We start from the raw sequence: 10,514 nt of genomic DNA on the forward strand, positions 1-10,514 counted from the left end.
CTTATTCTTACTTCAAGCATCTTCTAGCTTAAGTAAAGGATCCTCCTTTTAGCAATCTCTTTTCTTGTATTTGCTAAAACTCTGTGTGTAACCAAAGATTGTTTAGATAGGTTTTCATTACCTTATCTTTCCGCAAACAGTCTTGTAAAAATTTGTATTGATCTTCTCTATCAATATATATTTTAAATTTAAAAATACTGTGTTTGTATTCATCCCCCCCTTCTACAAACTGTTTCTATTCTTGTAGACCCTTATGGGACCAGCAAATTATTTCCCTATATGATATCTGCTTTTGAAGATCAACTTGATGATTGCTTATTTTTTTAAGATACATGTTGCTATACATGTATTAGTGCATGGATTTTATTTTGAAAATTTTCATATGTAAATTTATACATATAAGAATCCTTGTACTAGTGGGACCTATGTGGTGTAAATTATATTTCTTGGAAATGAAATACGTGTTATATGAAAATATGGAGTTTGGGGTGTTACAAATAATGGAAATAAAAGGAATAGCTTGGGTCAAATAAGTTTCGGTTCTTAGAAGTAAAGATAGGAGTGGCCTTGAAGTAGGAAGTATCGGGCTTCCAACACTACTCTCCTTGCAAAATGGATGTGGAAATTCTGGACTGAATCGATAACAACTTGAGCAAGTGGTGAAGGTTGTTCATATTTGTCAAGGTGGCCTTATTTCTAGGCAAAATGAAGGTTCTGTTGGTGGTCGGGGACCTTGGAGAAGTTTCGTCGTTGCTCTACACAATCTTAGTAAGGTTGGTATTTTTTTTCTTTTTGATGATTTATGCAGCAAAGAGGTTGAATATGGGATCAATACTTTCTTTTGGAAGAAAAATTGGTCTGGACCAAGGATTCTTAAAGTTCGATTCTCGAGAATTTTTCCTAGGAGTCAGACAAAGACGCTACTGTTGTTGATAGGCTTGGTGTTGACGGCTTTAAATGGAACTGGCTCTAAGAGTTGAGAGGCGACTAGAAGCAATTTGAGCTCAACGAACTAAAAAGCAACATCGGTTCCGCTTCTCTCAATGCTTCCACCGAAAAATGGTGATGGAATTTAAACTCGAGCACGCTTTTGATATATAATCGTTGAGGTTGTAAATTGACAAAACACAGTTGGGATCCGGCCCGGCCCCTATAAGACCAATATGGAACAAACTCCTCCCAACAAAGATTAATATCTTTTTTGGAGAATCCACCTCAACCGCATCCCACTTAAAGAAAGGTTGATTTATATAGGGATCGACTTAGAGAGTTCTTTATGTCTCCTCTCTAACATTGACGTCGAATCTGTCAATCACCTTCTTTCTCTTGTTGTTGGGCTAACGACGTTTGGATTAAAATTAATAGATGGTGGAATTTTCGTTTTTTCTTAGTTCACCTTTTTGGAAACGGCTCTTAATTAACGGTATTAATTCTGCTCGTATTGCCTCTTTGCTTTGCAAAGGTATGGAGGCCATTTTACATGTCATTCCATTTGGTGTTTCCGTAATAGATTTCTCTTTGAGAAATCTAAACTAAACCGAGGTTGAGTGATTTGTTTGATTTTCTTGTTGAAAAACCTTTCAGTTGGATGATTCTTAGATGCAAAGAGAGTCATATACACATCGTTCAGTGGAGATCTTCCCCTTTTAACCGTCTCGGATTAATGGACCTTTTTTTTGGCTATCCCCTAGCTAGCTTTGTTTTAATGATAATACCCTTTTCCAGAAAACACAAAACCGTTGGAGTTGAAATTCAAATAGTTGGGTTATCTTCAAAAAGTCACAAAATTTAGCCGAACAAAGCTCAAATATCATTACATTTTACTTTGTGGTATTCCTTGGTGAAGGTAGAAAAAGATGGGTCGAAAACCATCAAAATGAAAGAGAATCTTTTCTCTCAAAGGTCCATAACTCCACATAGATTGAAGTAATCGCAATTTTATTGGACCAGCAATGAGAATTTAATAGTCAGCCCACCGAACACTACAAGCTTGTATTTGTCACAAAAAAAATGGACCACAAGTAATTGCAAGAAAGTGGAAGTTGCCTTCATTTGTATATTGACTTGTGCACTCTACTGTCTCCTTTTCTCTCGCTCTTTATTTTATTAGTTTTTTGGAAGGTTTTCTTGGATGCATGTGTCAATAAAGTGTTTGAGTACTGTCTATGAATTGTCTAAATTATGATAAAATAAGGAAATCAGTGTTAATCTAAAGAAAATCAAAGAATCATGTTAATCTAAATCAATGTCATCAAATTCTTGTAACTTGAAAATTTTCTACTGATATTATTGTTGCAATTTGAGTGGCATGCACCTCGACTAATTAAGGAGGTGTTTGAGATTGCTTATAAAAACAACTTATTGACTTATTCCGGTGTGGCACCGGTAATAAGCACTTTTGAGTGTTTGGATAAACAACTTATACAGGTGTCACACCGGTAATAAAGAGTTTTTGAAGAAGTTAAACCCTTGTGACTTGTAATAAGTTAATAAGTACTTTTATAGAAGAGTATAAGTTGTTTCAAATAAACAATCTCATACATTCCCTAGGACGGAAAGTATTGTAATATTCATGAACCATTTCTTAAGAATTTTTCAAATGGCAAAGAAAGATTGGCCACTAATGACCTTCAATTAAATATTGTCACCTGTAGAATGTACGAGATACCACCAAATAAATGTTTGATGGCCAGAGGAGCATATAAAATGGGGGGGAGGGTAGCCTCATATTCAGCAAGAGAGTTTTTAACTCCCACACGCTTCATTCTTCTCTTCCTTATTATAATCAACATGTTTATTATGTGAACAGAACACTTGTTTAGTTTGGCTCCTGTAATTCCTTCAGTTTGGTAGTTAATCCCCCTCCCTTGCAGACACAGAACACACACAAAGATGGAATCAAGAAGGCAAGACCAGAAAGGAGATAGCATGTCAGAAGAGGCAACCATTGATTGGAGAGGCAGACCATCTGATCCCAACAAGCATGGAGGAACGAGAGCTGCTGCTTTCGTTCTTGGTCTGTTCTTTATTCCTCCTCTATATATATCTCTATATCTTTAAATATAGCTTTGTTTAGATTACATCCACTATGACTAGCCTGAGGTATATCTAATCATCCTATAACAGTCTAATAATACTCTAGCAATATACGGTGAGCCTACAAGTTTCCAATATGGGTTTGGACTAGATATAGATTTTTCTATAAAACGCAATTTATGCTGTTTGATAATTAATTATTCTAGTATGAATTTTGCAGGGGTACAATCATTTGAGATAATGGCTATAGCAGCAGTTGGGAACAACCTTATAACATATGTGATAAATGAGATGCACTTTTCTCTATCAAAATCAGCAAACACAGTGACGAACTTTATTGGCACCATCTTCATCCTTGCTCTCTTTGGTGGCTACCTTTCTGATTCGTATCTCGGTTGTTTCTGGACCATGCTCATCTTTGGCTTCATCGAACTCTCTGTATGTCCAACCCTTTTCTCTCCTCCTCACTCATGCCCATTCTTATTCGTTTTTCATTAAGAAAAGTCCAACTCAAGTGTTAACATGCAGTGGACCACTGGACTGGATGTCGCAAAATCTGTCTTACTCAAATATTTATTTTTTCATTTTTTATTTTTGTGTAGGGTTTCATAATGTTGTCAGTTCAAGCCCATCTCCCTCAGCTGAAGCCACCAAAATGCAACATGTTAACAGATGGAAATCAATGCATAGAAGCTAAAGGGATGAAGACCTTAATATTCTTTGTAGCTCTCTACTTGGTGGCATTAGGAAGTGGCTGTGTGAAGCCAAACATGCTGGCCCATGGTGCTGACCAATTCAACCGAAGTGACTCAAAGCAGTCCAAGAAGCTCTCCACCTACTTCAATGCTGCCTACTTTGCCTTTTCCATGGGTGAACTCATTGCTCTCACCCTCCTTGTTTATATCCAAACCCATTCGGGTATGGATATCGGGTTTGGGGTGTCTGCCATCATCATGGCAATGGGTTTAATCTGCTTGGTTTCTGGAACCTTATTTTATAGGAACAAGCCTCCTCAAGGAAGTATTTTAATCCCTATTCTACAAGTAAGATCCAGTTACTCCTAATATGTGCATGGACTGACAGTAGACTTTATAAATGACTTTTAATATATATCTACCTCTTTCCATCCTGATTCTTCAAAAATTTAAAACATCCAACTATATATGTGTTTGGTAATTTGATAAAGAGTTCAATGTACTCTTTTTCCCATCCAAGTATGGATGAAACCTCCCCATGATGGACTTTTAATTGGTCGGTTCAATATTTTTGTTTAATCTTAAACTATATTAAAAACCTATTATTCTGTGTACTTATTTTTTTAGTGCACTGTGCAATCTTGTTTGCTTTTGCTGGGTTTGAAATAAAATAATACTGACTACGCTGCTATGTTCCTTAGATTGACAACACTTAAATATCAAACCAAATCTATCCATCTCTCTTTCTTTACATGAGTACAATTGGTTATATTACTTGCAGGTATTTGTGGCTGCAGTTTTGAACAGGGATCTCGTCTTCCCATCTAACCACAGCATGCTTCATAGAAGTCAATATGAGCTTCAAAATAGCCATTCCTCCATGACAAATGACATTGCTAGTCTTCGTCATACTGATAGGTTCAGGTATCTTTCAATGTCAAACGTTTTTCAAATTTTATAATAGACACCAATTATCACCTGTCATCGGAACTGCTAAAGTAACCACAAAAATATCACGAAAAAGCTGCCCAAAGGCTGTTATGCAATACAACTGAACAGCAATTGTGCAGTATATGACCAAAGGGTCTATCGTACGTGTTTGGCCTCTTAAGAGGTCTAAGGGTTCAAACCTCGTCAAAAATGAGGAGGGTGTGTAAGTTTATTTGTTTTATTTGTCATATATAAATATTTTATACTTTAAAAAAATTGTGCATATATGGTCTTTGTTTATCATCCTGCTTTGTTGGTCGTATGATTTATAATCATAATCAGTCTCCCTCCTGATTAGTGTAAAACAATTTTCAGGTTATTAGACAAAGCCTGTATAAAGAAACAAGGAGAGGACAACTATATAAATTCAAAGGAAAGCCCATGGAGGCTGTGCACTTTGGACCAGGTTGAGCGAGTGAAGATCCTAATCTCTGTCATTCCAATTTTTGCCTGCACAATCGTCTTTAACACCATTTTAGCACAGCTGCAAACCTTCTCGGTCTCCCAAGGAAGTGCTATGAACAACCAAATCACGAAATCCTTCCACGTCCCACCAGCCTCACTCCAAGCCATCCCTTACATCTTTCTAATCTTTGTAGTCCCTATTTATGACTACCTTTTCGTCCCATTTGCTCGAAAAATCACTGGTCATGTTTCTGGAATCGCCCCCTTGCAGCGTATAGGGTTTGGCCTATTTGTTGCAACTTTTTCAATGGTTTCAGCTGGCCTGATAGAGAAAAAGAGAAGGGAATCCTTTACAAGTTCTGGTCAAAGATTATCCATTTTTTGGATAGCCCCACAATTCATAATATTTGGATTATCTGAAATGTTTACCGCTGTGGGGTTGATCGAGTTCTTTTACAAGCAGAATTTGAGAGGGATGCAGTCTTTCTTGACAGCTATGACGTACTGTTCATACTCCTTTGGTTTCTATCTAAGCTCAGTACTTGTTTCGTTGGTGAACAAGATCACCTCAAGATCATCAGATGGTGGCTGGCTCGGAGGTATTGATCTAAATAAGGCCAGATTAGACCTTTTCTACTGGTTGCTAGCAGGACTAAGTTTGATCAACTTCCTCAACTATCTCTTCTGGGCAAGATGGTATAACAATTCATGTAACCGATTGTCGTCAGGCACACAGCATCATGATATCAAAGAAGGCATTCATCATAACTTAAACCCTGCGAAGTATCTTGGAGATGACAATATACCTTAATTTATGACGTCAGACATATGAGATATGCATATATATTTGGCAGTCTCTTAAGTGTTGCTTTAAATTTTAAAAGAAATCTATAAAAGAACATAGATAAAAGAAGATGCCATCTTTATGCTTATGTGGAAGAAAATCCGTATTAATATGATATACCAACTTTCCAAGGCTTGCTTAATTAGTAGTATTAGTTTGTCTTACTGTTTCAAACCTCCACATTAGAGTTGCTGCAAGGATCTTGAAAGTATTGTAGGTTCAGTCCCACTACAGAGATTCACTAAATTCTCCAATTATTCTCTTGTCGCATCCTTTAATTGTGGAAAGGGCATGTGGTAGGATCACATAGGGAACAACCCACGTAAGTGGTCGGCTTAGTGCCTTTGCTTTTGAATCCTTGAATGGGAAATGTTGGGTCCCTCCTTACACACTGAAAATTGATTCTACCAAATCTAAATACACTTCAGTGAGATGCATATTCCTGGAAATTTAATCCACAGGAGTCCCTTTTTCTGTAAAAGCCAAAAAAGAGGGATGTTGGTGAGATCATGTATGTAAGGGAGAGTTGAAGAGAGACATGTATGTATATACATGTCTGTATGTGTGTATGTATGGAGATCTAAGAGAGAGAGAGAGAAAGGCAAATTCTCATTTTGAAATCTAGAGGGGGGGGGGGGGGGGGGGGGGGGGTTGACGCACTCAAGATATTGTTTCTGTTGTTAGTGATTTACACATTTGTAGAAAGAAACATGTCTCAAACATGTTTTGGATTTTGGGACTTGAGCACAATCATAGGAAGGCCCTTCACACAAGTAGACCCAATTCACATCACCATGTTGAATAAAAGAATAACAATTCATGGACCCTCCATGCAAAAAGATGAAGTTTTACCTGCCACATCAAAAACTCTTATCTTCATGGACACTATTATAACCCCTACATACACCAACACGTCGTGTTACTGGTGTAAGAATTATCACACGCCTCCATGCTTTACTTATAACTATAATAAAATCTAGCTTCTGATAATCTCTCAATGTTTTTGTGAGAGGACTTCTCCAAAAGAACCCTTTTGGAAAGTTATAAATTTGTGTGTTCAAACATATTTTGACATGGTCTCAAAGTCAAGGTCTACCATTCTAAGAACTCGTTATTATCGGACAATTTGAACTCGCAAAGCCCCGGGCCCTCTTGACACGCTATGCCTGTCTAGCCTCCGTTGGAAATAGGCGTGTTCATGTCCTACATCGGTCACACGTGAAACAAATCTCCTTATATATGTTGAAACGTCTATTTTCTCCTCAATGTCATTTTGAAATAAACTTACTTCGTATTTCTTCGAGAAGAGAAAACTCACAAGTAGAATATCATAAATACACTACAAAATTTGGTTTATAGGACACCCTCGATCTCTAAGCGTCTCAAAAGACCGCTTTATAGGACTTAATTTATAGGATCAATATATAAAGCGTCCTACCTAAAGGTATTGTAAAAAGTTTATGTGACGCTTTTGGACGTCTTAACTTAACAAGTTTTTTAGGACATTTTTTTAATACAAAGTGTCGCATTAGCAACTTAAGTGTCCTATAAACTCAATTTTTTATAGGACATTTGTTTTTATAGGACAGTTTTTCAAATAGTGTTCTATGAAGTTGTTAATGGGACGCTTTATTTTAAAGATGTCCTAAAAAACCTATTACGACGTCAAAAAACGTCATATAAACTTATTACAACACCTTTAGATAGGACGCTTTATTTTTTTGGTCCTAAAAAACAAATCTTATAAAGAGATCTATTAGGACGCTTAGAAATTGGGAATGTCTTATAAACCCGATTTTGTTGTAGTGATAGTTTTTAGCAACAAGGTATTTACATAAAACAATTGCTCTATTATTATTTGTATCTAGCAAAAACTAAAGTACTAGTTCTCACTCCAATCTAGAAAATCTTAACTAACAAAACTGTTGTCCTCCTTGATTATTAATATTGATTCCCCTTTTTTAGCTTTTATGTTTGTACAACAAATCCATTAGCAAATGTTTCAAATGAGCCATTATGGTCGGTGGACGCTTATATATTTTAATCGTTGCTTTTCTTTGACTCTCAAGAAATACATCTTTTCTAAAATCACACTTCTCACTCCTATCATATATCTTACCAATGAAAATTAACATGCATCGTATTTTTATGTTGTTTTAACTTTTATTTAATTGATGTTCATATTCTCCTTCTGATTATGTGTATTCATGTGCTTGATGGACATGAATAAGACGTCAAAATTTGAGACAAATGATTTTTATCCCTTGACCCAAATTGGTATATAGTGTAATTCACTCTTACTTGTAATCTGCTCCTCGTTATTGTTTGAAGAGCATTTAATTTGTTGTGTTAAGTTGAATTTTTCCTTTTCCTCTTATGGAACTTATAGAAAAGAAGACAGAAATATTGTTGGATGCGAATCCTTGCCACCGATCGACTCATCCTGTGAATAAAATTCAAAATCTTACCATCTAATTAGATTGAGTCAAAGAAATAAAATCAGGTTATCACTATAAACAATCACATAAGGAAAGAATTTTACTTTTTAGTCACCTAGCCTCAAAACTTTCTCATAAGATGAGCAAGATCGAAATCGCAAGTTAATGTTACAAGGTACTTTTCTTTGTGGTTTAATTGTGATATTTTTTGAGGCACCCAGATAAAAAGGGGTCCATCGCAAAAAGAAATTGAGACACTGCAAGAAAAATGTCTTGCAGCATTAACTTGCATTTTCTTGGCTATTCTGTAAGAAAAAATTTCTAGGTGGTTAAAAAGTAAAACATTTTCCCAAGTGGTTGTTTACGATGTTAACCCAAATTGTTTCCCACCACTTCAAATCTACTACCAATTTGTACCAGCTGAACAGCAAGCGATATCGGTATATGATCTTCTGCAAAAGGGAAGGCATCTATTAATATCTAAACATCATGTTAAATGTCTAAAACATCATGTTGAATATCTTCAATTCGATTCAGCCACGGGTGCCATATATAGGTTACTTCGCAAGTCTCTTTAGGAAGTCGCTTCATAAGGGACAATTTATGGTACATTGCTCATGACTTTGGACATGTGCTCATGCATCACACTTGGAGTCGCTAAGGAAATCTTTTATGTTGAAAAGTGAACATCAGGCTAGTTATGAGACGACCTGAAGGTCGCCCACGCTGAGTGACGGGTTTTTAATGCCATTTTAATTAGGGCAAAGTTTATTGTAACATTGGGAAACATCATTTGTATAGGAATTAGTTGTGTACATGGTATCAGAGCCCTGATCTGAGACCTCTCCCACCGATCGTTCTTTCTTTCTTCCTCTCAACCCTAGCGGCCGCTGGTCATCTTCCCTCCGTAATTTTTCTTGTCTCCTTTATGACTGGTTCCAACGTCAATATCGACGCCGCCAAGGCAACGTTCCACCATGCTTTCTGCATCAACAACATTAAGAATGTGATCCCCATTCTTTTGGATCACACTGATGGCCACTATACGTCATGGGTGGAGTTGTTCATCGTCCATGCATGTGCCTCCAATGTGCTCGACCACATCGACCCTAAAACTAAACGCCCGACTGACGTTGATACAGCAACGTGGACCCGCCTCGACGCTATCGTCAAACAGTGGATTTACAGCACCGCCTCCACCGATCTTCTTCTAACTATTATGAAGCTGGGTGCCATCGCTTAAGAAGTGTGGAACCGCCTCGAGGAAATTTTTCAAGATAACAAAGCGGCTAGGGCCATTTACCTAGAAGAGCAATTCATCAGCACTCGCCTCGCTGCTTTCTCCAATATCTCTGACTCACAAAAGGTAACTCCGACCCACTGCCAAGTTGTAACAAAGCCCGATCCAGACCTCTCTTATCCAAGCCTCTCTACCTCTATCCTATTGGAATTACGTTCTTGCCCTCGCCACCTATCTCCTCAATATACTACCATCCACCACCATCAAACATAAAACACCCGTTGAACTACTATATCACAGCATACCCACATAATCACACCTTCGAACCTTCTGATGTTTATGCTACCCCAACATCTCATCTACCACTCTTTACAAACTCGCCTCCCGCTCAATTCTATGCATTTTTCTCGGATACCCACCCAACCACCGCGACTACCTATGTTAATCCCTCATCGGCAACCAAGCACATATCTCTCGTCATGTAACTTTTTGACGAAAATACCTTCCCATTCACAAACCTTCCCAAACAAGCAATTCGGTCCTATGATTTCCTCGACAATACCAAACCCTCTCTATATTTCTTATGTCATTCACATCCTCGACACCAACCCAGCATCTTACCTTCCCCGTCAGGACTTTCCTCTGACCGCACCACCACTCTTGTCATTTTAGCCCCTATGATTCCCTCATCGCCTCTTCCACCTTCGAAACCCTTGTCACCTGCTTCCTTCCCACTACCAGAAACTGCTGCCCTGCCACCTCCTGCTCAAAACCTTCCGCCCTCTACCTCCCACCATGTACAAACATGCTCTAAGAGCAGGATTTTTAGACCCAAAAACATCATCTCCTTACACACTCAGAGCTTA

At 37.6% G+C, this 10,514-nt stretch overlaps 2 protein-coding genes across 2 annotated transcripts; both read left to right on the forward strand.

Moving 5' to 3' along the window:
• Window positions 1-2,769: 2,769 nt before the first annotated feature.
• On the forward strand, window positions 2,770-6,039 carry LOC112507315 (protein NRT1/ PTR FAMILY 4.3-like). The gene is made up of 5 exons (XM_025111848.1): window positions 2,770-3,016; window positions 3,257-3,474; window positions 3,639-4,079; window positions 4,513-4,655; window positions 5,037-6,039. The coding sequence occupies exons 1-5, from the start codon at window positions 2,893-2,895 to the stop codon at window positions 5,935-5,937; spliced, it is 1,827 nt and encodes a 608-aa protein (XP_024967616.1). The 5' UTR covers window positions 2,770-2,892; the 3' UTR covers window positions 5,938-6,039.
• A 3,297-nt stretch (window positions 6,040-9,336) lies between these two features.
• LOC112506195 lies at window positions 9,337-9,651 on the forward strand. Its single transcript, XM_025110214.1, has one exon. The coding sequence runs from the start codon at window positions 9,337-9,339 to the stop codon at window positions 9,649-9,651; it is 315 nt and encodes a 104-aa protein (XP_024965982.1).
• The last annotated feature ends 863 nt before the right edge of the window (window positions 9,652-10,514 follow it).

Source organism: Cynara cardunculus, assembly GCF_001531365.2.
Source record: "Cynara cardunculus var. scolymus isolate 2C chromosome LG 2, CcrdV1, whole genome shotgun sequence".
NCBI lineage: Eukaryota > Viridiplantae > Streptophyta > Magnoliopsida > Asterales > Asteraceae > Cynara > Cynara cardunculus.

What these genes read in the sequence shown, in the direction of transcription:
- LOC112506195 (XM_025110214.1), top strand. Translation starts at nt 9,337, where the DNA reads ATGACTGGTTCCAACGTCAATATCGACGCCGCCAAGGCAACGTTCCAC.
- LOC112507315 (XM_025111848.1), top strand. Translation starts at nt 2,893, where the DNA reads ATGGAATCAAGAAGGCAAGACCAGAAAGGAGATAGCATGTCAGAAGAG. An exon ending in TTGGCTTCATCGAACTCTCT is followed by an intron (nt 3,475 to 3,638) that starts GTATGTCCAACC and finishes ATTTTTGTGTAG; the next exon opens with GGTTTCATAATGTTGTCAGT. An exon ending in TTTTAATCCCTATTCTACAA is followed by an intron (nt 4,080 to 4,512) that starts GTAAGATCCAGT and finishes TATTACTTGCAG; the next exon opens with GTATTTGTGGCTGCAGTTTT.